This window comes from Protopterus annectens, chromosome 6.part0 (assembly GCF_019279795.1).
Source record: "Protopterus annectens isolate FY-2018-M chromosome 6.part0, PAN1.0, whole genome shotgun sequence".
Classification (NCBI taxonomy): domain Eukaryota; kingdom Metazoa; phylum Chordata; order Ceratodontiformes; family Protopteridae; genus Protopterus; species Protopterus annectens.
Window position 1 is genome coordinate 1,773,000,282 of NC_056737.1, and position 26,626 is coordinate 1,773,026,907.

Genomic DNA, 26,626 nt, shown 5'->3' on the forward strand with positions numbered 1-26,626 from the left:
AGATGTGAGAGGGGACTCCTAAAATGTTACTGATAGCACAGTTTTGGCCCAGGCCACACTTTTGGGATATCCTGCTGTGCAGGTAGCTTGCAGCCATCCAGCCTTAAAATGCTGTTCCTTTCCCAAGGGCTTTAGCTGCTCCCCTCCTTCCTGCATAAGGATGTTGGTAGTGTAAAGTGTGCTTTGGTCAATAACCTCTTCAGAGCTTTCTTACCAAGCAGTTATGGCATTATCTCAGCAACATGTGTAGTCTGTCATTTGGCCAAATTAAATCTTCTGAGAAGCACAGATAAGTACTACATAATGGATGTCATTTTCTTTTTAATTAGATGTATAATTGTAGCTAATGTCTGACAAAGATTCTAACTTAGATTGCTATCAACCTGTGTTCCCAAGAAAGTTACAGCGAAGGTTAATAATTTTGTCTGTGGAAAGCATGTTTCACTCAAAAGATAATTTATAACAAGCATTTTTTTTGCCTCCGACCAGAGAACATCATCAAAAGTCTGAGGGTAGAACCCCCCTCGGACTGAACCAAACCCACCTAGGGCACTTTTGGTTTAGGTTCATAGGAGGTTACTAGGCTAATAGCCTTTTCAACCCTAGCTGTGTAAAAACCCGTGTACCCTAATTGACCCTAGTTAGATGGTCATGTTACCAGAGAGATTCTGTGATCAGCACTGACTACTACTGTCCATGAGGGACTTAGGTTCCATCCCCAGGGTGAATTTATGGTCATGTAAATTCTTCATGTGAATGCTTCACATGAAGTGGGAGCTTATTCATGAGGACTGGCAATCTCTGGAACATGTATCTTTCTCTCCAACGTGTCCTGTTGATGTCACAGGCTAGGTCAAGATCCCTGGAGCAAGTGACTCTTGTCCGATTTGATTTGCAGATGTGCAGCATTTCCATTAAGGCAGAGTCAGAGACCACTCTGTAGGCCAGGCACAGGTTGCCTTTTAGCAGTTTGTATGATACAGAGTATAGTGACAGGGCTTTCAGGCTTTTAATGTAGGTCATGTTTTGGAGGCTCTGGATCTCTTGGTTAGAAATCTCTATGGTCAGTCCAGTTTCTGCAGGTGTCTGGTGAGTTGAGATACATACAGAAAGGAGCATTGTACTCAATTAGTAGTCTAATAAGGGTTGAGTACAGCAGAGTTATTACCTCCTTAGTCTTGTATGCGATCCCCTTATTTATGAGGTGTACAACGTAGAAGGTTTTCTTTACCAGTGTAGACACATGGTGACCAAAATTTAGACTGCTATCAACCTGTGTTCCCAAGTTGCGCACCACTGGATTTGAGCTATGAGGGGTGCTATCTATATCATAATTAGCAGGGACCACTTCTTTGCCAAAGGGGATGATGTGGCATTTTTTTGCGTTTATTAGTTTTTAGCCCATGACTTTGGCACTAATTATTTGCCTGAGTCAGTCCCTTCTGTAATATGTTTACATAATTGGGAGGGCTCAATAATTGGGCTCAGTTTGCAGTCATCTGCAAACTTGGTAAGCCACAGACCATCTGCTTTCACCTGCACCTCAGAGAAATAGATTCCAAACAGTAGAGGGCCCAGCACAGTTCCTTGTGGAACCCTCACTGGTAACTGATCTACTAGTGGAGGAGGACTCCTCAACTTTGACATTTGGCTACCCATCTGGTGACGTATGGGTTATTCCATAGCTGGAATAATTTTTCAATGATCCTTGAGTTGGGGATTATGTCAAAAGACTTGGCTAAATCAAGACAGTGTACTGCTTTGCCCTCATCCAGAGCTTTTGTATTTTCAAAGAAGTCCACTGAGTCAAGAGTTTGAAGGTCGCCTGTGTTCTTGTTGATAAGGTCTGTGGTTATTCTTTCCATGGCCTTAGAGATAAGGCTGGTTAGGCTTATGGGTCACTGGCGTCCTGGGTCAGTTGATGGACCCCCATTGTGCAAGGGGGTTACTGTTGCTGTTCTCTACTCTGCCGGAACAAAGCCAGTGCTCAGGCTATGGTTAAAGAGAGTATCAAGTGGTGCCGCTAGGTTTTGTTTTAGATTGTTTAGTAAGCAACCTGGGATCTAGTCCTGTAGAGGCCATGTTTTTGGCCTTGGATAGTGCTTGTATGACCTGTTCTTTGGAGATGCTCGGTAGTGGATTGGTGTCAGGAATGCATTGGGGTATAGCTGGTGGGGATAGGGTGGTGATGTTATTGCTAAATCTGTCAGCTAGCAGGTTGATGATTTCCTCAGGTTCACTGTGAGTGGTACCATTCACTATAAGTTCAGCACACAGCTGGGCATTCCCTTTTCGGTTTCGAAGATAGCTAAAGAATGACTTATTGTTTTTAGCTAGGAATGATAATTTAGCCTCATATCTAGCCTTAGAGGACCTTACAAGATATCTGATTTGCTTGTTCAGGCCATGAAGGGTATTCTTCCTTTGTTGAGCAAGTTTCCTCCTGTTCTTGGATATCAGTTTCTTTCTTTCTTTTGTTATATAACTTTTATTTATACTTAACAGTCCACAACGGTGGCTTGTTGCATAGGAGTCATTGGTGGCTGGGTTAGCAGAGGTTTTGAAACTTTTTTAGACAATTGCTTAGCAGGCTATAGTTTGCTTTAGAGAATTTTTTTTCAGTTTTTATGCTCCTTTGGGGGTGTCAGGTCTGATCTTTACTTCAAACGAGACAGATTTATGATCTGACCTTACCAGGAGGGGCAGTACACAGGGGGTAATGCAGTGACACCCCATGTTTGTCAGCACTAGGTCTAGAACATTTGAGCCCCTTGTGGGGGTGAAGACTGTTCCAGGGCATTTGAATTAACAAAATCCAGGAACTTCAGAGTGGTCGTGTTTGTGCTCATATAAGTCTCCCAGTCGATGTAAGGCTAGTTAAAATATCCCATGACCAAGGTGTTTGGCTGTATACTGAGCGACTCAAGCAAGTCTAGATAGGCAGTGTGCTTCTCCTGGTTTATGGTGTGGGACCATAGCTGATGATGTGGTAGGATATTTTGCCAGTAGTTATTTGGACCTGGAGAAGCTCAAGAGAGTTGTACTGTTTTACCAGTCTCGAGGTGTATTTGGATTTAATGAAGATAGATACATCTCCACCTTTGGTTATTTCATGCTTGTTTTTAGGTCTGAATGTGTGAAAGGCATTGTAGCCTTGTACGGCCAGGGGTACTCCCTGTGGCCTTGAACCAAGTTTCAGTGACTGCATAGATGTCAGCATCTTCCAGGGTGAGTAGTGCTTTCAGGGAGTGCAGCTTACTGTTTAGGCTCCTAACATTAAGCAGCATGACTGTGAGTTTGTCTCTAGTGGATTTCTTTATGTTGGAAGTTTTGTTGTTTTGACATTACTGTTTAGGCTCCTAACATTAAGCAGCATGACCGTGAGTTTGTCTCTAGTGGATTTCTTTATTTTGGAAGTTTTGTTGTTTTGACATTGTCTAAAAAGGCACTATGGGGGAGGCAAGTGTCCTTGCTGGCATACAAAAGCCTTGAGACGACATGTGAAGGCCACCCCTGGCAAAGCAGCGTGATCTGTCGACCATGTCTTTCCAGGCTGTACGATACTGGACCCCCCCTGGAGTGTGACACCAGAAGCTAAGAAAATTATTAAGATCAATTCTTTTTTGTCTGTATTGTGGCATCATCCTAGGTGAAGGTAGAATGCTGCTTAGGGCTAGGGACATGCATGCCTGGGACACACAACCTGAGAGTTCAGTAATGTCTGTCTTCATATAATACAGGGAGGTACGTCTCAAGTCATTCACTCCAACATGTGCTATGACAGAGTCATAAGGGTAATTGTTGCTGAATGACTTGAATGCATGTGTGATTTGACGGATCCTGGTACCAGACAGGCAGCTGACCGGGACCTTCTTGTCCAGAGTGGTGAGGGGGGCATCTGTGTGTCTTACTATTGAGTTGCCTATGACTAGGACATTAGATTTTGAGGTGTTTTGCCTTAGGGGGGTTAATAGTTGAGACACTGATGTGTGTGCTATGTGTAGTGGTGGATTCTGTTCATGTACCAGTATGTGTAGGTTGCTTGTGCTTGGGAGGGCCCTGGTCTGTTGGTAGGCTGTTACTGAGTCAAAAAGAAAAAACAAACGCTGGATCTCGGCTGCAAAATATTAATTTAAAATTGTATAAAACACAGAGGTGTCGGGACAAACCCTCCTTCAGTGTTTATAATTAATCCATACACAGCCATCTATTTTATACATATCACATGAATAATTCAACCAGTCACTAAAAAGTAGTTATAATAAAGCTATACTCACTTAAGAATACATAATTATGAATACTTACATATAATTAAAACTAAACAAAGTGTGGTGACAATTTATATACCAATTCAAAAATAAAATAAGGTAAATACTTGATTTTTCTGTACATAAAAATGTGTACTGTTGTGAACTACAGAACAAAATACCTATACTTATATATTTTTAAGCTTAAGAATAGGTTTAATACTTGCAAATCCATTAAGTCTTGTGGGGGGGGGGGGGTTCTGCTGGAAGTCTTTCTATCCATTTATATTCAGCAACTTCCGTATTATTAATAATATCATCTCCTGTATTGTTCAACATTGTTTGCGCTACTCTAAAATTTAAATTCATGTTCCACACCATTATCATTAACATGTTTAGCTAAAGAGTTAGTAAGTATGCCCCCTTTGAATCTCAGGAAGATGTTGTCTTAGTGAGCACCTCCACGTACGTGGGTTTGTGTCTTGACCTTATCTTGTGTGAGTGGAGAGGTGTGTGGCTGACTACCTATTTTATGTCGTTTATTTTTATGTGAGAGGACCATATTCTAGTTTCATGGTATAGTTACATCTCCCACATACTGTATTTGCTTGCTTTAGGAGCGAGTGGTTGTCAGTATGCATGAGGCAATTGCAACATTGCCTCAGGATGCCCATGTCAATCAGGCTGGCTGGAGAAATATTCGGAAACTGTCCATAGTAGCAGGTAATTCTCAAGTACTAATTTCTGGGGGTAAATTAGATCAGCTGTTGCTATGGAATTAACAAGAGAACTTATTTTATAGAAGAGCAGAGATGGAAGATGATGATGCTCAATGCTCAGCTGAGTTGCCTGCAGTACAGCAGGGAATCTGGGAGGCATGGCCGGCCTTAGGCATAGGCGAACTAGGCGACCGCCTAGGGCGCCATACAGGCCGGCCTCGTAAAGGGTGCATTTTTATGTATTTATTTAAATTCATTTACTTTTGTCATTTTGCTATCTTTTCGGCGCCCTGTCTGAATGAAGGGCACCAAAACAATAGGGAGAGGAGGAAGGGTGACCGCTCTCACACTTTTATAGCTTCTGATTGGCTGGAAGGCTTCAACAGGTTTAAAAAAAAAAAAAAAAAAAAAAAAAAAAAACCTGCTATCGCGCGCGAAACGTAAGTTAGCAGTTCAGTTAACAGAGGGGTTAAGATCCTGTTTACGCGTGTGGCCGTTCGGTTTAAAAAGAAAGTAAGTGTATGTTTGTAATTTAAACTGTTTGTGTTTATAATTTAAACTGCTCGCTTCTGTATGCAAGAGAGTGTGTGTGTATATGCATGTATATGTGTGGAATTTAAATTACTTGTTCTGTTTGTATGAGAGAGATAGTGTGTGTTTTACTGTGTGTGATAGTATGTGTGTATGTAGGGGCATATTTCTGATAAATAACAGAGCGGCTTAAAATGTAAACGGCCCTGGGCACTGATGATATTATTGCAGTATTTTTGAATCCTGTAACCTTCTGTAGCTCTCAAAACAAATGAGGAAGCAAGTCTAACATGTACCCTTGATTATAGTGGAGATGGGGAATGGTTTTAAAGTCAGCAAAGGAACTGTATATAGACCTTCTCAAGAGAAGAAAAGGGATATGAATGTGATAGAATGTAATCTTAGGATGGAAGAAAAAGGGGGCTATTGTGAATGGAAGCCTGTGAGATAATATTTTACATGGAATATGTTGAATGCAGCCTTACCTTAGAGAAGAATCATTCTCAATTCCCCACAAAAGACTCCCATTAATAGCCAAGGATAGTGCTCAGGAAAGAAGGACATTTGACCTAGATGTTCTTCGTCTTCCCTTGCTGCAGTCCTGACTATTGGGTATAGTCCCGCATGACCGGCGCCATTTCCTCAGTCTTTTTGCATGGTCCGATGCAGAAGCAATTTTGCGAGTGCAGGTTGGCGTTCTGAGATTTTGGAGTTTCAGACCGAGTACAGAGTTGGTTTTCTTGCCTCAGTATATTACCGGATGTCAGAAAAAGTGAATAACTGTATTTCTTGTGGGAAGCAGATAGGGATTATCATACATTGTGTATACCTTGTTTAGGGCCTGAGCACGACGTTGTTGGTTGCCGCTCTTGTGCTAGATTTAATAAGCGCACTATTAAGAGGAGGCTTGATTGTGCTAGGTTAGTGTTTGGGAAGCATTATACTATGCCGCCGGATGCTCCGGCGCCTGCTTCATCTAAGCGCAAGGACAAAACAGTGAAGTCTAGGGGTGAGGAACCGGCAGTCCCTGACGTCGGTCCTTTAGAAGGCTCAGGGGAGCCAGAGGTTTTGCCTGGAGTCTCAGGCAGATACTTTACTGTTACAGGATGTGCCCTCTCAGGAAGTAGGCCAGGCTGAGGGGGCTTCTCAGGTAACTGTTCTTCCCTCTCTTCCCAAGGTAGTTAGGGCCTCTCCTTCTGTTTCTAAAGCTTCTTTTAGAGGAAGACCAAGTTCAGCTTCTGTAGGGGCTTCTCCTAGCATTTCGGGCTCTGTGCCTAAGAAACATATGCTTAAAATGGCTGAAGATTTGATTACTCTGATTAGAGGTTCTATGCCCCCACCTGATAAGAGGCCTAGGGTGGAACAGGAGTTTGATAGTTTTGAACAGTGTTCACAGGCTTCAGAGTCTTCTGTGGAAGACTTGCAAGAGTTTCCTGCTTATTCTGATTCTGATGTGGATGATTCCACTCCTTCAGCTTCTCCTCCTGAGGATTTTTCATTTTCAGAGACTCTTCACTCCATGAGGGAGCACTTTAAATGGGAAGGCCAAGATTACTCTGACTCCAGAAAAAGGCTTAGGGAATTCTTGTTTCTGCCTCAGCATAGGCCCTTAGCTATTCCTCCTGTGTTGAATGTGGTGGAGGATGTTTTGCAGAGGCTTCTCTGAACCCTGATTCCTTGCCTCCTGCTCCTGTTAAGCCTGATAGGTATTATAGGGTGCCCGCTCATAAGTATTTGTTTAAGAGTCCCAGACCCAGAAACTGTTTCTCAGGGGCCTAAAGGTGTTAAAGCTTCTGTTGTTAAAAATCCTGTACCCTCTGATAAAGAGGCAAGGGCTTTGGATAGGTGGGGTAAGAAAGTATATACTTCTTCCACTCTAGCCATGAGGGCGTTGAATTGTCAATTTCATATGCTGAAATATCAGAATTATCTCCTTTCACAATTGAAATCTAAGGTGGATGCTTTGGCGGAAGGTATTGAGTGTAAAGAATTGCTGGATTTGGTTCATGTGTCTGAACAAGTGGGTAAGCATTCTTTGCAGTGTGGTTTTGATGCTGTTCAGGCCTCCTCGAGGGTGGCTGCTACTAGTTCTGTTCTTCGCAGACATGCATGGTTGAAGGATCAGAATTTAGCTGAGCATGTTAAGACCAGGATTTTGGATGCTCCTTTACAGTCTGATGTGTTGTTTGGACCGCCTGTGGAAGCAGTTTTAAAGAAAATGGAGGATAAAGCTAAGTCTATGCAGACTGTTAAAGATTTTTTGCAGGTGCAGCCTCCAAAGTTTAGTAGAAATTGGCCTGCTAAGGGGTGGACATATCCTGCTTATGGTTCCCAGTCTAGGGGTAGATCTAGACGTGGTAGGGGCAGGACTCAAGGTTCATTTAGGCCTAGATCAGACAGTTCACCTGCTCAGATTTCTGGTGAGGGCAGGGGTCAGTCCTTTCGTAAGCAGAACCAATGACCTGCCTTTTCAGCTGCCAGTGGACTCTCGTCTGGCAGCTCCTTTGGGAGGAAGATTGTCTCTTTTCAAAGAAAATTGGGATTTAATCACTCAAGACAGATGGGTGCTGGATATCATTCATCACGGTACAGATTTTATTTCCACACAATGCCCCCTTTCAAAGGCATGCCAGATGTTCCTCCTCCACAAAGAAAAGAGGCTCTCAAGCAAGTTTCTCAGTTACTCCAGATAGGGGCTATTCAGCCAGTCCCTGTGTCAGAAAGGGGCTTCGGATTTTATTCTCGCCTGTTCCTAGTACCAAAGAAGGGGAACACGTGGAGACCAATTTTGGATTTATCTATCCTCAACACTTATCTGGACATTCCCAAGTTCAAGATGTTGACGTTACAGCAACTGTTACCTCTGCTGGGCAAGGATCACTGGATGGTAACTTTGGATCTCAAGGAAGCTTACCTTCATGTGCCCATAAGGCTGAGTTGCAGAAAGTATTTGCGGTTTCGAACTGGAGATTTTCATTAGCAGTTCTCCGCATTGCCCTTTGGCTTATCTACTAGTATTCACAAAGGTTCTGGCTCCAGTGATAGCTTACTTCAGGCTTCAAGGCATTCAAATTTATCCTTACTTGGACGACTGCCTGATTCTGGCTCAAGAAAAAGAACACCTTCTACAGCATCTGGAATATGTCATAGCAGTGCTAAGATGCCTAGGGTATTCTGTGAACGAAATAAAGTCCAGTCTAGTACCCTCTCAAGACATGTGCTTTCTGGGTGTGAGACTGAATACAGCAGCCCAGATGGCCTTTTTAACCCCGGACAAACAAAAGAGTCTGTCACTTTACTTCCATCAACTATCTCATCAGTCCGTGCTGACTGCAAGGACAGTCCTTCAAGCATTAGGGTTCATGGCATCTTGTATTCTGGTGCTTCCCAATGCCAAACTGCATATGAGGAAGCTGGAATGGTATCTCAAAATGTATGGACACAGCACTGCCAAGATTTGGACACTGTCATTCAAATAATACCTTGCCTTCAAAAGGAATTCTTGTGGTGGGCTCAGGAATGTCACCTAAACAAGGGACTCTCTGTGACCCGGCCAGAGGCGAGTCAGATTTTAACGACAGATGCCTCGGACACTGCTTGGGGAGCTCATCTAAATGGAAAGTGGATACAAGACAAGTGGCCTGCCAGACTACAGCATCTACATATCAACATGAAGGAGATGTTAGCAGTCCAGTTTGCATTGATGGCGTTCAAGGAGTTACTTCTTCCAGGGCAGGTGTTGATTCTGACAGACAACACAACTGTCATGTGGTACATCAACAAGCAAGGGGGAACACATTCTTATCCTCTATGCAGGCAAGCAATGATTTTATGGGAGACTGCGTTAAGCCTGCAACTGACTCTTCAGGCAAGGTTTCTGCCAGGAGCACAGAACTCCCTAGCAGATGTATTAAGCAGACAAATCATGGATCCCCGTGGAAACTGGATCTTCATGTATTTCAGAAATTGACAGTGTCATGGGGAACTCCAGACATAGATCTGTTCGCTTCTCCACTAAACCACCAGCTGCCAAAGTATTGCACAAAGGGGTTTCATCACACAGCTTGGAAAGTGGATGCTCTGTCTTTCAGTTGGAAAAACCTTCATGTCTATGCCTTTCCACCTCTACCTCTTCTTCCAAAGGTATTACTAAAGGTCAGACAGGACAGGCCAAGGATGATTTTGATAGCTCCAGATTGGCCTCGGCAACACTGGTACCCACTTCTAAGGAGTCTTGTAAAGAAGCCTCCATGGCCTTTACCTCTGATTCCTCATCTGTTATCTCAGAAGGACGGTCATCTGCTCAATGTCAAGCTTCAATCTCTCCATCTCACAGCTTGGCATATTCTGGGTTGAAACATGGAAGGTCTCAGCTTCCTCAACAAGTTTTAAATGTGATTATGGAAGCTAGAAGGCCTAGTACTAGGAGAGTGTAGAAAAATGGAAGAGATTTTTATTTTGGTGTACAGCAAAGAATTTGGAGATTTCAGAGCCTAATTTGAGTGTGGCTCTTCAATATCTTACTGAGTTATTGGACAAAGGTTTGTCTTTCTCTTCCATAAAGATTCATGCTGCAGCAATTTCAGCTCACTATGATTGTGACCCACCTTTGTTTTCGCATCCTTTGTTCAAGCAGTTTCTTAGAGGGGCAAAGAATATAAGACCCCCAGAGCTCCTACTCCTGCTTGGGATCTCAATTTTGTGTTGGAAAAACTTACTCTACAACCTTTTGAGCCTGCAGCTACTGCTGAATTGAAATATTTGTCATGGAAGACTGCTTTTCTGTTGGCTATTACTTCTGCAAGAAGGGTGTCTGAGTTGCAGGCCCTTATGGCAGTAGAGCCCTTTTGATTTTCCATAAGGACAGGGTATCATTACGTACTAATCCTTCCTTTATGCCTAAGGTGGTTTCTAGTGTGGCTTTAAACCAAACTATTCATTTGCCTCGTTTTTGCAGATCCTCAAAATAAAGGGGAAAAGATTTTGCACACTTTAGATGTACACAGGCAATTGCGTTATTATTTGAGCAGGACTAAAGATTTTAGGCAGTCTCAACAGTTACTTGTTTCTTTTGCTTTAAGTTCACAGGGCAAACCTGTGTCAAAACAAACTATTTCTAGGTGGATTGGCTTTTGCATTGCATTTTGTTATTCCCATCATGGCAAAGAGGTTCCAGCTGGGATTAGGCCTCATTCCACTAGGGCTACTGCCACTTCAACAGCATTTCTAAGGGGTGGCAACTAAGGATATTCTGGAAGCAGCTACTTGGAGTTCAGTGCATACTTTCTCTAGGCATTATCACCTGCCTATATACTCTAAGTCTAGAGCTGGTTTTGCCACAGCTGTTTTACAAGGCATGTTGTCAGCTCCTGCTACTTTATAATTTGCCAGCCTCCCTTACCTCTGCTTTGGGATTCTACCCAATAGTCAGGACTGCAGCAAGGGAAGGTGAAGAACATAGTACAGTTTTGTACCTACCATAAATGTAGATGTTCGAGGATTCCCTTGCTGCAGTCCTCCCTCCTTCCCTCTGTGTTTCAGGGTGGTTGTGTAGGTGCCTTTACATGCTTATATTTTTGTATATATATTACTGTATATATTGTGCATGTTTATTGGTGCAGGTTGTTTTGGGACTTGTCTTTTGGGTCTTCTGACATCTGGGGCAAGAAAAGACTGAGGAAATGACGTCGGTCATGCGCATTAGTACCCTGCTGGCGTCAGTCTAAAGCGCCATGACCGGCGCTCTGGTATTGACTGGGACGCGGACTATACCCAATAGTCAGGACTGCAGCAAGGGAATCCTCGAACATCTACATTTATGGTAGGTACAAAACTGTACTTTTTCTGAAATTTAGATGGAAAAAGGATCTTGGGGGGGGGGGGGAGTCATCAGCAAACAGTAACAATCACAATCAACTTACCAAGCCTCTCAGGAGTAAAGATGTTAGTTTTCAAAATGGGAGATATGACAGGAAGTAATAGAACTTCAGAATAAATTATTGCTAGCATAATAGTGATGCCAAAGAACAGTAGGATTTCAATACTTTCATCTTCAAAGCAATGAACCTCTGTGTAAAATAAATCTGCAAACTACAAAGAAGGAAATGACAGCTATTTTAAGGGTTTTAAAGACATATATAATAAAAAAAGTATATTGGTGGGCACAGCATGTCTGTTATACTTAGAGTCAATTAATAGAAAAAGTGGGGTCTGGCCTAATGTTATGAAGCAAAGCAAGACCTCAGCAAAGTTCATTGCATGCTGTTAACACTGTATAGAAATTGTGTATTTACAGAAACATGCAAGCTGATCTGGCTTAAAATTATTACTTTAGCCATAAATGGTTTGGCTTGAGATGGCTTTCAGTTTTGTAGAAATGGGGAGCTGAAGCAGATGTAAGGTTCATGGCCAGTAGGAAAAGAGAGAACAATGCCAATCAATACTTTCACTAATGAACATTTTCAGAAAGAATGCTTCCATACTAGTAACAGCGTTTGTCTACTTTTGCTACCAGAATATAATGGATTACATCTGCAAAGTGGTCTGATGTAAACCTATGCAATTTTCAGGTGATAATTCTAAGATAATTTCCTATAATATCTCTGCATGTTTTGCTTTAATGAAAAAAGGGTAACAAAATCTTGAATTTTAATAAAAAAATAGTAAAAATAATTTTTATTCTTACTTGGTAACTAGTTAAATGTTTTATAAAAAATAAGATAAAATCTCACATTTATATAGACTTGACAGCATGATGATACTATATAGTCATGGTCATGTAGCATAAATGTTTTGTTTGAAGTTAGTGAATTGATGCATCATCTGGGCATTTTTGACTAGTAGAATATCATGTCTCCAGCTCTGACACAAAACCGAAATCATTGCATGTTGAGCATGTTTAAAGTGAATGTTTTATTGATGGTTTGAATGCAGATGCTGTCACCCTATATATAGTGTGTGTGTGTGTGTGTAAATGAGTGGCAATATAAGTTGCCTTAAAAAATGTTAAAGGTATTTTTTTGTGAATGGGTTGCAATGGGTAGTTAAACTCTGAGATAACTAATCAGTATTGTGCTATTTAATTGTTTGTTGATTTATGTTAACCGGGTAGATGCATTTGCCATATCAGTAGTAATCACTACAGTGGTGGTAGTCAGACCAGTAGGAGATACTCTGTATGTTTCAAGAAGGACAAACCTATTCTTCTTTTCTGGCACATCACTGAAGATTTAAATAACTAAATGTCATACATTTGAATTTTAACCTTCATTTCCTTCAGAATATGTATGCCAAGACAAATGCCGTTACTCTAACAACTTTCTAAGCCTCTAAGAGCAATATTTATAATCTGCCCCTATTTGGGGGCCTTTGCCCCCCCCCCCCATTATATTAGGCTTTGTTCAGATTTCCTTTGCTAAGAGTTTGAGAGGTAATGGAGATATGGTATGTAATAACCTAGTTGCCAATTATTTGGTGCATTTTACAGGGTATAGGGGTTCTGCATTTCTTAGTGTGCCCTCTTTTGTATAAGATGCCTAGTAACTATGAACTTGTGTGTCAGGCTCTCAGTCACTCCCTATTGCAATATTACCAATGTATATTTTTCTTTAATGTAACATAGGCAATTAATTCATTAAGGGCAGTAAGCACTGAATTTGGAGATGAGACACTGAAATGTAAAGTTGTTAGGCAGTAACAAACAGCCTTTTATTAGTTACAAATTTCTAATGTAGAATTATTTGGATTAATTTTACTTCTGCAGAGATTGTGCTTATTGACTGATACTTGTGGATTGTAATGACAGAAGTGTGAGTGGCCTTTTATGATTAAAATGTTCTGAAATGGGCAGTTTTGTCATTATTGGGTCATACATTTCATTCCATTGCTTACTGGGAAAATGTTCAAAACTACAACTTTAAAACACACACACTAACAGGTGGTGCTTTATTATACAAGGAATACAGTTTAATGCAATCAGGAAGGTGAATTAAAGAACACATGCATATATGCATGGCCATAAGAATGTGTTCAAGGAGCCTGTAGTCTGAAAAGACCCTAAAGGTAACTTAATTCTCCACTGGCCAGATGCATTTTATTTGAATGTGGGTTTTAATGCTGTTTCAATGAATGTGAGTTTCAAGGGCAGAGAAGTTTTACTGCTCATGCTAAATCTGTTTTCATTGTAAGACTGTATTGTTTGTTTAGCAAATGGCTGTCTATGTTTATGCTATTTTATTTCAATAGTTGTAATCATTGTAGAAGTAAATAACACAGTATACACACTGACAGGTTTGAACAGTGTTTATGGTAACTGAGGACAAATAGCCAAGTAATTAATGTAACACTGGAGTGGCTGGGGAGGACGCTGCTTCTGGGGGGTAGGGCATTGCTGCAGAAGGGGCTGCTCTGGGGGGAGGGGTGGTCTATTACCCTACCTAGGGCCCTATTTGACCACGATCCAGCTCTGGTGTTTACAGTAGGAAACACATACACAAATGTAGTTGTAGTTTAACTACATTGGAAGGTATCTTTTTCTTCTTATGCATTTACATGATTTAAGGAAATGACTGGAGTGGCTTTCTTGGGGAGTGACCTACCTGTAGGTGTGGCTCAAATAGGGGAGTTTCATGAGTATGTTGTGGGTGGGGCTTAAGGGGCGCCGGAGCACTGCTTCGCCTAGGGAGCCATTTCAGCTACGGCCGGCCCGGCTGGGAGGGAGGGTTTCGCTGACTAGTGTCTAGGGACAAAAATTGTTTCTAGGCATTTGTGTCTATACATTGCAACACCAACCCCCACTGTGCGGTGTTCAGCTACACGCAAAAGCGAGGATTATGTAATCAAAATTAAACCGTTTTAAACTGCTCTGATAATAGGAAATCACACAGTGATCATTCCTCCAGCAGTCCTCAGCTCCGACAAGGCTATATCCATACTCTTCTGTGACAAGCGTGCAGGGGAGCGCTTCTTAATGTAAGATGGCTGGATTTGAGTTTGTGTATGAGAAGCAGGCTAGATTCAGCAAGTCTGAATCTAGTGACTACTTCACCTACTGGGGTTTTTCAGTCAGAACAACCTATAACTTCTGACTGTACTGGAAGGAGGAGGCTAGAGAGCTTCTCTCAAAAGCAAGAGCTCTCCAGATACCTGCACTCTAGGACTTTTTGTTAGCTCTGCCTTATCATATCATGTTTGGGGTTCCTTATTATCTATTTTCACTTTGGATTTACATAGACAGCTCAGATATTATTTGGATAAGACTAAGGCTATTTGCAAATCTGAGCATTGTTTTATTTCCTTTCATCCCAGGTCTCTAGGTTTGGTTGTTTCTAAGCAAACCATATCCTCCTGGATATCTAAGGCCATTTTGTTTTGTTATTCATTTCATGATAAATGTTTTTCTACCTCTATTAAGGCTCATACTACAAGAGCTGTTGCTTCCTCTGGTGCTGTTTTTTTTTCTCCAAACGATTGGACACCAGTTCCATCCTTGAGGCTGCTACTTGGACATCTGTACATACCTTCACTAAGCATTACAAGTTGGATGCTGTTTCCAGAGCAAGGACTGGCATTGCCAGAGCTAACCTGTATGGGTTTCTGGAGGGTTCCTCTGTGCCCCCCCCAAGTTTCCTCTTGAGCTTTTGTACTTGATATGGAAGGACATAGTACAGTTGTGTAAAATCTTACCATAACAGTAGATGTTCTTCTCTTCACTGTTGCAGTAATCACTCCCGCTTTCCTCCTCCTCCTGCTCTGCCTTATTCCTTCTGTCTTCTTGGCATGAAATTGTTTTCCTTTTTCTCCTCCTGAATGCACATGTTCCTCATAGTTCCTAGGAATATTTGTTCTTCCTGGGGCTTTTCATTTTTGAGGTACATCCGTACATTACCTTTATGCCTTACACCTTGAGCAGTGATCATATATGTGATGTATGATGTCCGTTTTCCTAAGGCTTTGGTATATTGGCTGGATGCTGGGCTGCCCTTGGCAGGGAATCCCTTATAAAGAATACTACAACAATGAAAAGAAGGACATTTACTGTTATGTAAGATTTTACACAACTGTACTTTATGTGCAGAGACTACTCCATACCCTTTTAAGAAGCTCCAGTGCCACCCACCCTTCCATCCCTTACCATACATTCCAGCCCAACAGAAGAGGAAGAATATAAAAAGTCACAATTCTCCTACAAAAAAATCATCCTCCCAAGAGGTCCTGGTAGACCATGTAGAAGCTGAGTTTTACTCTAGGTTGTTCTTGTTGTCAAAGAAAACACAGGGTGTCAAGCCAATACTGCATCTGAATTTTTACACAGAACAATTGATGTTCTAAATGGTCATGGTGTAGTCAATACTTTCATGTTTGTGGGAAGGAGACATTTTGTGCTCTTTAAATCTTCAATGCACCTATCTACAGACGAATGTAGGAAAGAACTCTGTTTCATTCGAAACCATTCACTACCAGTTCATGCCCTGTGGTCTTACTACAGCTGCTGGGGAGTTTACAAAGCATATGGTGGTAATAGCAGCTTTTCTAAGACTATTGAGTAAGGTTCTTTCCCTGTCTAAATGAGTGTTTCATAGCTGCCACTTCAAAGGAGGCTATCATAAGAGAAAGTGACTACTTACTCACATTAGGCATGTCTTTGGGAGTCACAGTGAATATCACAAAATCACAGCTTGAGATATCACAGACTGTACTATTCATCAGCTGTCATGACACCAGACTGCACATAGCAAGTGTTCTGCCAGACAGCGTTCCCCCAATTCAAACTGTGGTTGTACTTTTGCTGCAGGAACAGACGCCATCAGCAATACTTGTTTTATGAGCCCTAGGTTTAATATTAGTAATTCTGTTTGTGTTATCCTTTGCCTGATACCATATAAGTCTTACAATGGAAATTGACTATAGTGGTCTCAACTGCACAATCCTATGACTCGGCAGATATGGCTGTCAAGATATTGCTGCAACCATCTACATTGGTGGCTCCAACTTTTGATCCTCCCATAAGGACCTTCTTTTCCTCCTCCACTCACAAAAGTGATGGTCATCACAGGCATGTCTGCCTTGTGGTGAAGGGAGAATTGGCTGAGACAGATGGTCCCAAGGGCTGTGGGCATAGCAGGAGGCCATTCTGCACATTAGTTTCTTGAAGATATGGGTAGTCCTGTTTAACATTACAGGCGTTTCAAGACTTCCTTTAATGAGTGTAAGTGCTTTTTGTCCTCCAGCAACATGGTTGTGGTGTGGTATATTGTCAAGCAAGGAGGAACCAGATCCTAACCCCCTCTAGGGAAGCCATGAGAGTATTGGAATGGGGTGTCAGTTTACAGTGTTTTCTCTTTGCAGTGCAAATCCTGGCCAAACAAGTTCCATTACACAAATTGAGCAGATGCCTTGTGAATGGTCTATAAATATGTCAATGGTAAGGATGCTTTTCTGTCACTTGAAAAAGCCCTGCTTTAGTGCTTTTGCTTTGCCTTCCGAAAATTTTGGCAGAGGTTGTTTTTCAACTGTAAAAGTTCACCCGGCAGCTGTTTCAGCCTTTTGTTACAGATTCAGTCATACCTCTTAGGCTTCTGAAAGAGTTTGCAAAACCTTCTTGACTGAAGGTCTCAAAGGTGCATGGAAACTCCTTTTTAATCAAAAAAAAATAATTACATAAAACCAGCAAAGCACATAGAGAACATAAATGCTTTTAAAACCAATGCATTTTCGTCTCGTTCTTTACAGGACTTCCTCACATGTACAATGGGCTACATTTTTTAATGGACTACAAAACAGTGGTCAATTCCAATCCACTTTTAAATAAGGATAGGTTAATTGTTACATCACTCTGGCAGCCCTAAGCTTTAACACAGGAGCCAGGGAAAAATTGTCATTAAGCCCCGGGAATTTATTGGCTTCTCGAACTATCTGCCAGTAGGCTTCCCTATACTTCAATCTGGTTTCCCATGGCCCACCCGTCATATCCTGGGGCACCAGGTCTATCACAAAAAATAAAACCCTGGCCTCTTTTACAACAAAGGGTATGTTTAAAAAGAGCATTGCATTCATTATCATTTGCTGTATCCAGGACTCTTTGTAAGCTTCTGAGCCCCCCAAGCCTTTCTGTGTTGGAGGAAAGTCTTCTAGCTTATCAATGGGAGTGGTAAGCGTCATGTAGCCTATCTACCACAAGAGGAGTGGTCCCTGGCCCAGAAATTGTAGCTATTGGCTGTTTGGGCTGTTTTTTTCCATCTCTTTCAATTTTCTGGTTTGAAAGCCGCACTTGTGCCTGTTTCCCGCCTTTCCTATAACTAGCCTAGTCCAGTTACAGAGTTGCTGTATCCAGGATTGTTAGTAAGCTTCTGAGCCCCCAAGCCTTTCTGTGTTGGAGGAAAGCCTTCTAGCTTATCAGTGGGAGTGGTAAGCACTAGGTCGCCTATCCTCCATGGGAAGAGTGAGCTTTGGCCCACAAATTGTAGTTTATTTGGCCGTTTGGGCAGTTTTCCATCTCTTTCAACTTGCTGGCTTAAAAGCCTACGTTTGTACTTGTTCCCTGCCTTTCCTGTAATAAGCTTCTGAGCCCCCCAAGCCTTTCTGTGTTGGAGGGAAGCCTTCTAGCTTATCAGTGGGAGTGGTAAGCATTAGGTAGCCTATCTACCACAAGAGGAGGGGTTCCCGGCCCAGAAATTGTCGCTATTGGCCATTTGGGCAGTTTATTTTCAACGTTCTGGTTTAAAAGTAGCACTTGGGCTGGTTTCCCATCTTTCCTGTAACTAGCCTAGTCCAGATACAGAGTTGATGTATCTAGGACTGTTGGTAAGCTTCTGAGCCCTGCAAGCCTTTCTATGTTGGAGGAAAGCCTTCTAGTTTATCAGTGGGAGTGGTAAGCACTAGGTAGCCTGTCTACCATGAGAGGAGAGGTTCTTGGCCCAGAAATTGTAGTTTATTGACCATTTGGACAGTTTGTCCATCTCTTTCAACTTTCTGGTTTAAAAGACCACATCTGCGCTTGTTTCCCATTTTCCTGTAACTATCCTACTGGGTAGCACTAGAAAGCCTTAAACTGATACAAGTCTTCTAGCTTAGGAGAGAGACTTTGTAGTGATTAAGTATCAGTTTTCTGTACTTTCTTGCTGTACTTAACTGTTTTCCTCCTAAATGCAGATTTTCCAGCGTTTATTGTGATTTAAAAGCTTGTTTTTTCACACATTGTACTTATTTGACTGCCTGCACTTTTAAAAAGTTGTTTTTTGTTTAAATAATTTGTTTAACTGTTGTAGGCTACACATTAAAGTGCGATAGCCTTTTCTGATCATTTGTAGTCGTTTAAAGATGTTTTAAGTGTATTTTCTTTACTGTTTTTGCCTTATCTTTTCAAAAAAAAAAATAAATAAATAACACTTCCTTGTTTCCCGCCTTTCTAAGCTAGTATAGTCCAGTTTTCATGCTGAATTCAGGGCTGTGATACTAGTTTCTGAGTTGCCCATACCTTACTTGGATAGAAGTAAGTTTCTCTGTTCACCTGTGAGAGAGGGGAGCTTTGAGCAACCTATCTGTCCCTGGAGGAGTGGTTCCAGCCCAGAAGTTAGTAGTTTATTGGCCATTTTGGGCTAATTTCTATCTCTTTAATTTCCCTAGTATAAAAACCGCGTTTGCACGGTTTTGCACACCGGGCAGTGCCAGTTAGCTACAGTTAAATTATTCCCGGCTCCACTAAGTGTCCTCTTCAGTTTTTCCCTTGAAACTAGTCTAACTGTCAACCTAAGCACTCAAAAAACATCCTACAGCCCAGCATTTGCTCAGACCTCATAGCAAGCACTAATATACCCTGACACTGATTGCCCAGCATGGGTAAGGCTCTTTATTCACCCCTCACCAACCAAGCGACTAAGCAGCTCACCCTACTATTCAGGCATGACCTGTTTTGTTAAGTTTATAACATTTCAGTTCACATTTTTTGCATCATATCCCACTTCCCCACAAATATAACATTTCCTTTCATCACAGTTACTTATCAGATGTCGTTTTTCACATGGAAAAAAAAAGAAACATGTTTTGGGTTGTCCCCAGTATTTTACAACACCCGTATTCCCTTCCACTTTTATCATGCTGTTGGTATATGTATTATTTTTTCTTTTTCTTTTTAATCCAATATTACAGTCCCAGCGACAACTCCATAAACCCCTTTTGTCATAAACTTTTGCATGTCCTGTACTACTTTACATAAAGCTTTCAAATATCCTTTCAAAGTCTCTCTTTCTAGCTCTGTTTGAAATTGCACATGAATTTTCTTTGTTTCCCTGCTAAATCACATAAAGATTCCATGGGTTATAGTCTTTCTTTTTTCATGTTCTCCAAGAAAATGTTCCATTGAAAAAAATGTGTCAAATAATGTCACAAAATGTCTCTGTTAATAAGAATAAATTTTCATGCATCATGTGCTTTTATTCCCAAAGGAGCTATTCAATTCCCATCACTTCATACCTCTCAATTTCTTTGTCTTCTTTACTTTGAATCCTTACCACATACTTCTGTTTTTCATTCTCTTCTGTCTTCTTTTCTGCGACTCCACTTTGGCCTGCTTTTTCTTTTTCTGCATATATTTTCTTTTCCATCTCACCACTTTTCTTCAGGATTGTCTCTGTATCTTGCTTTTGTATTTTCTCCATAAATTCCCCCCAGGAAACCTCTCCTTCATTTTCTGGCTCAATTTGCACCACCATTTCTTTAAGTAATCATTCCGCAACCCTCCCGACTGGAGGGTTGTACTTATGCATTAGTCATTTGCTGACTCATCTCTGGCAAACAGGTTTCTTTAAAACATTTCCTCAGAATCCTGCACACATTCTCCGGTATCAATATTTGTGTTCTCCTTCATTTCTTTCACCACTCCATCATCACATCCTTTCTCCATCTGCCTCCCTGTTTCTCCAGGCTTTGCAACAGTGTTGAGTAAGGGAAGTTTCCAGATGCCCTGATCAGATTTCCCCTAGTAGCATAAATACCATCTTGGGTCTCCTCTGAAAAGAGGCTTGTGTGTATAACCTGATCAACAAAAGGATAAGTAAAAGTAAATAAAAATTACTGAAGGAAATAAAAAAAAATTTGAGTCTGACTCGACTAAACAAAAACTCATTTTTAACATTTTGCTTTCCTAAAATGAAGCCCATCAGTCTTTTCGCAGGGCAGTCACTACATACTGTTAGAGAGATTGCTTCTGTAGTGCTAGTTTCAGAAATGTATCCAAGGAAATATGAATGCTTAGTCATTTCTACATGTCTTTGCAAAGTTTACATTCTGGTGGAACCATCTTTCGTCAAGCTGGTCTTTTGAACATTTACATTCTTGGATATTTTGTGGCATCATTTTGTTTCCTTTTTGCCTGCTTAGAAGTATCCTGTCCCAGCAATCAAGACAGACTGCAGGAAGCATTAAAAGAGAGATGGTACTTGTGTAGCATTCCCATTGATCTTAAGGTAGAAATGGGACCCACTGTACTGTAGCTATGTTCCCTGTCAAGTGTGTATTTGCTTATGAGACTCTCTCTCTCTCTCTCTCTATATATATATATATATATATATATATATATATATATATGGATTCACTTTAGAAGCGCGAATTCCCAAAATCTCGAACCTCATATGGTCGAGACCAAAAGATCGAGTTTTGGAAACTCGAACTTCTAAAATGAAACCCCAAAAAAAAAAAAAGTCAAACATCGCTTTTGCAGGGAGGCGTTGCCCCCCTGCACCCCCCCCCTACTTAAATATACCAACTCCGAGATCGCGCTACAGTGGGGAAAAGGGAAATCTCCCATATTGTGCTGTATGCGGAAGTGCAAAATGGGAGATTCCCCAATTCCTGTCAACACCACAAAAAAGATAAAAACATTCTGTACACACAGAGCGTACAAGAAGCCTTGCCTCTGTGTGCACGTAACGTTTTAAGGTAAGTAAAGTGTTATTTTTTAAAACTTTGCATATTCGATTTACTGAAATGTCGATCATATGGTCTCGACCATATGACATTCAAGATTTCAGTAATTCGATTATGTAAAGTACTTCCATATATATATATATATATATATATATATATATGTATATATATATATATATATATATATATATATATATATATATATATATATATATATATATATATATGTATACACATATATATATATATATATATATATATATATATGCATAACTAAGAAAGAAGGCATTAAACTGAGAAGAAAGCTATTTTAGGATTCTCCCAGGTTTTGAAGGGGGTGGAAGTGAACACACTCCTTAACAAATACAGAATGGATACTGACGTGAGGCAAGAAGGTATGGCAAACACGGTACTGTGCACTGATTATTTTTTTCTACACCAAGTGCAAAACTAAGGGTGTTCCATTGCCCGAGACTTGCTTCAAGACTTATTGTCATATATCTGCATACATTTTGAGTTCTTCTATGTTTATTGTTATTGTTCCATGTTTCTTATTTTTAATCCTTTAAAACAGAACATTTAGTTAAATATGTTCGTAGCTGCTTCTCTGCCATTAGTTGAACCACATGGAGTTAAGGAGAATGGCACCTATTTGGGTTGTAGACCAACTTTCTAGAGGTGAAGCTTACATGTCCTGTTCAGTGCATACTAAGGAGACCGTTTTGAAAGCAAGGGGAAACATGGCTGTGGATGTCGGAGTTGACTGAGATGTGTAACCCTTGGGAAGGTAGGTAATTAAGGCAGAGATACTGTCCTGGCCAAGACATCAAAATGTTGCTGTTACTCTATAAAAAAAAAAAAAAAAAAAAAAAAATTGGACTAAATGTCTTTCTTTTTCAATTCGGTGTAGCTTAAATAAAATTAAGTGGTGTTTTTCTGTATTGCTGCTTGCATAATGATGTATTGCTACATGTTACTGCACTCTGTATCACATACAGCCAACATTTATTTTTCATTATAATTTCCATTTATGGCCTCAAGAATGGAAGGGGGATTCAGGAATGCTCAAGACAGGCAAAATCTACTTCTTGTGGGAACAAGAAGCAGAAGGCATTCATTCAGCTTGCCATTGCAGCTTGTATAATAGGAAGTGAGGTTGGCAGGCTTAATTAGCAAATCAGTTTTTGCTCATCTTCTAGCACAGTCTCATTCTGTTGTTACTGTGATTCCACTGGGTGAAACAGTTTATATATTAAATTTCCTTCAGGGTTCAGCAGTGTATTCCTGTTACAAAACTACTGTTCAGTTTTATAGAACTTTTTGTGCACTGGTTGTATGTAACACTGTCTTCATTTGTTATTGTATTTGGCAGGTTCGTCTGATGTTGGTTTTGGCTCCTGTTATGTGCATTCTCTCTGGAATTGGAATTTCCCAAGTCTTGTCAACTTACATGAAAAACCTGGACATTAGTCGGCCAGACAAAAAGACAAAGAAGCAGCAGGATTCCACCTACCCAATCAAGAATGAGGTCCTTGTTTATTTAAACTTTGTTTAGCAAAAAGTGCAGTCATCAACTAGGAAACTATTTTGAGTGTAATCTGGTTCCTTGCATAACAAAACACAGTGTAATTCACAATATTGAAAGTAAAACAAGCAAAATAAGGTTCTATACCTATGGTATCAGTACATATTTAAAGTAATTTTCAAGTTATTCCTTTTTTTTTTTTTGGAGGATGTCACCACTCTTACTTGATGACAAATGCCCTCATCTGACAAAAGTGTACAATAGCGTATTTTGAAAAAAAGCAGTACATTTTCTGTTTGCTTCTTAACATTTTAAACAGAAAATTGCATATGAACCATACTATGCTGCTTTTTTTTTTTTTTTGTCAGTTACCAATTTGAACTTGATCAGGCTTGCATGCTGTTTGAGTCGCATCAAACTCCTAGAGTGACCCCATGGACAGTCATCACTATCCACAAGTTTTCAAAGGAAAGGGAGGAAAATAGAAGTACAGTGAACTCTCAGTTAACCAGAACTCAAGTAACCAGAAAAAAAAAAAAATCGAAGAAATACAGTACAGTATGAACAATTCAGTTTTTTGTGTGTTGCACTTTTCCCCCCACAGAAACATACTTTACGCTTTTGGAGTTTTAGAGTTTTAAAAAAGGAAGATACAAATAAATTCCCTGTCTTCCCAACCTGAGAACAAGTCAAACCAAACAAGTCAAAACGCTAAAATGTCAGCACTCACTCCATACTCACTCAGTTTGCATCAGATTGCACATTTTCTTTCTCTCTCGCACACGCACACACACACACACGCACACACACACACACACACACACACACACACACACACAGTCTCTTCAGCTTTCACACATGCATTCACTCACTGTTTCTCTCTCCGATCTCTCACACACACTCACTTCAGCTTTCATACAGCTCTCCAATCTCTCACACACTTTCGCTTCTGCTTTAATACATGCATTCACTCACTCTCTCTCCGATCTGAGACACACACGCTCTCTTCATCTTTCATACATCTCTCTGATCTCTCGCACACAGTCACTTCTGCTTTCATACATGACATTCACTCTCTCTCTTTCTCTCTCTCTGTTCAGTTCATTCAATTCCTGTCTACTCAGAGTGCCACTGAAAACCATTCCGCGTGCCATGCTTTCTAGCGGAAATATAAGTTTAAAGTATTATTCCAGCCAGGCTTTTAATTACTGTATTTCAGATATTAAAATCAAATCAGTACAGTGTTTATTGTATGGTATAATATAGGGTACAGTATTTGTCAGGTCTTTCTTTAATAGCAACTCTCAAGCAACCAGAAACTACACTTATCTGGCATCTACCAATCCCCATGGGTGCCGGTTAACTGAGAGTTTTGCTCTAGGTTGTTAAATCTTTCTTCTTCATCATACATGATCAGACACTCACCTAAGAGCGATTTAGTCTGTGATCTACCCACTTTTGGCATATGCGAAAAAATCAGTGCACTCGCAAGAAACCAGCACACAGAAGTAGATGAGCATGCAACCACTGTGCTCTTGATTTACTTATAATGGACAGGATAATTAGCAGTAAATGCTTCACTTTAGAAAGGCTATTAAAACAATCTGTATTTGATTATTTCGTTATAATAAAGTAAGTAGTTAGTTTACGGAATCTCTTCAGTTCAGTCTGGAATGCTGCCTTGTGATCCTGCTTCAGACATGTTCTTGAACAGACTGAGCAGATTGGCACTTAAATGGCGCAGTTGTTCATTTTATAATTAATACTGCAAACTGTAAAGTTGCTTTTTTTAAGTCAGTGAGGCAAACTTGTGCCCAAGTGCTGCAGCAAGATGTACCCAGAGTGTGTCGTGAGTGCTACCCTTTTCAGGAAATACTATTTTTAATCAAATTCATGTGGGTTTCTCACTGTCATTAATGGGGTGTACAGTTCTGACTCCAGAAGTTTTCTTCTCTTGGTAATTTTGGGAGTTTCCAGTTCTACTGTCCCCAACTTGACATTGTTTTCTCTTGTTTTTGTAGGTTGATTCATGTATGCTTTCTGGTTGCATATACCGTGGTATCGTATACTTAGGAGAGATTAAACCAGGCTCTGTGTCATTTTTTTTTCTGGCATTCACACAGTTGGGAACTCGAGCCTAACAGTTGTCATGGACAAGTGCATGATTTCTAACATGTTGAAGCATTCCAAGTGTTTTTACCACTATAGATTACAAGCCAAGATCAGTGCTAATCCCATCTGTATTTCTTGGGTGAAGAGTATGATATGCCTGTATTGCCATGGGTGCATTGCTTCACTTTCAGGCACCCAGTGACATGGACAGAAGCTTTAAGCCCTACCCAAGTTTTTTCAGTTAAGACGGCTGTTGAAGGTGGCTAGAGCAAGATTTGGGAAGGTGATTCTTCATATGATTAAGGGCAGGTGTGAGAACAACCCAAGAAGGTGAGGAAATTGGAGGACATGTATCAGTTTTACACTCCTGCTAAGTCTGTTCATGAGGCAACCATGCAAGTACATATTGCCAACTCACCTTTGAGTAATGAGTGGGTTGAGCTCATACCCATCAGCAAATGGAGAAGACAAAGTGTGTTGCATTCCTGTCAGCCACTCTGTTGGGCTGCATCTTAGGATGCCTGTCACCTTGCCCCGTGGTTGCATTTCCAGCATATGCTGCCACTTGATCTGCTGACATGGAACAGTGGTAGCTATAGTGATAGTGTCTGGGACCAAGGAGTTTTCTCACCAATGTTTCACCCATTTACTTCCTGTGACTCCTCCAACTCTTGCCTTCCAGTCTCAAAGAGCCTTCACAAGGTATTTGCTCCCCTGCAGGGATCCGGGACAGTCATGGCTGTTTGGGAGTTTCAGCAGCTCTTTGGTGTTGATTGGGATCTGTCCTCCTGGGTGTGAGTGCAGCTTTGGGGAACACTCTCTGATGCTACCACTGTACTTTTTCCAGACGCATGTCAGCCTTCACAAGCACTTCCCTTGTGCCTGGACCATGTTGACTGACCTTAGTATCCCTCCTTTACTCATTTGATCTCCAACAGAATGCTGAGAACAAGAGCCGCCACCTCCTCCTCTTCTGTACCCTGGGCAGGGGCAGGCCTCTGGCTCAGTTGCCTTCTCCTTAGAAATAATCTGTTCAGTATCTGGGCAAGAAGACTGAAGACCCCTGAGATCCCCCCATGGAGCCTTTGTTTAGTAATGCTGTCTTTTTAGCCTGGAAGTGTCTGGAATTTACCTTTTGTGTTCCGGGAAGGCTGCTGCACTGTCTGGGCCAAGTATCTTAGGTCATATTCATCTGTGATCTCTTTGGTCCATTAGTGTCGATTAGAGAGATCACAGCACCTACCACCTGTCTCAAGGCTTTGGACAATGTGGGCAAGGAGTTTTTCTCCTTTATAATATGGAGTTTCTGTTCTTAAACTGTTTGTCTCAGTTCTCCAGGATTCTGTCCTCTGTTCTGACCCAAATGTTGGAAAACTTGGCAGAATTACTTCATGCTAGAATAAGTGAAGGTCTGGTAATAATTATTGGCTTCTGTGTGGGATGCTATGATGCAGTAGCATATCTAAGATGAGGCTAGAGGGCACAAAGCATTGGGGGAGTGTGATCAGCCAATCCCGATCTCTAATGCAATACCCACTTTTAAAAGTCTGTATTGCATTTGCAGTTAAGCC

General features: G+C 41.0%; 1 protein-coding gene across 1 annotated transcript in view; it reads left to right on the forward strand.

Annotated features, from left to right (window-relative positions):
- The window catches only part of STT3A (STT3 oligosaccharyltransferase complex catalytic subunit A), a 696,810-nt gene that overhangs the window by 431,280 nt on the left and 238,904 nt on the right, over positions 1-26,626 (forward strand). Inside the window, exon 12 of the mRNA XM_044075147.1 lies at positions 22,791-22,946. Coding sequence (XP_043931082.1) covers positions 22,791-22,946 — 156 coding nt within the window. The remainder of the gene's footprint in view (positions 1-22,790; positions 22,947-26,626) is intronic.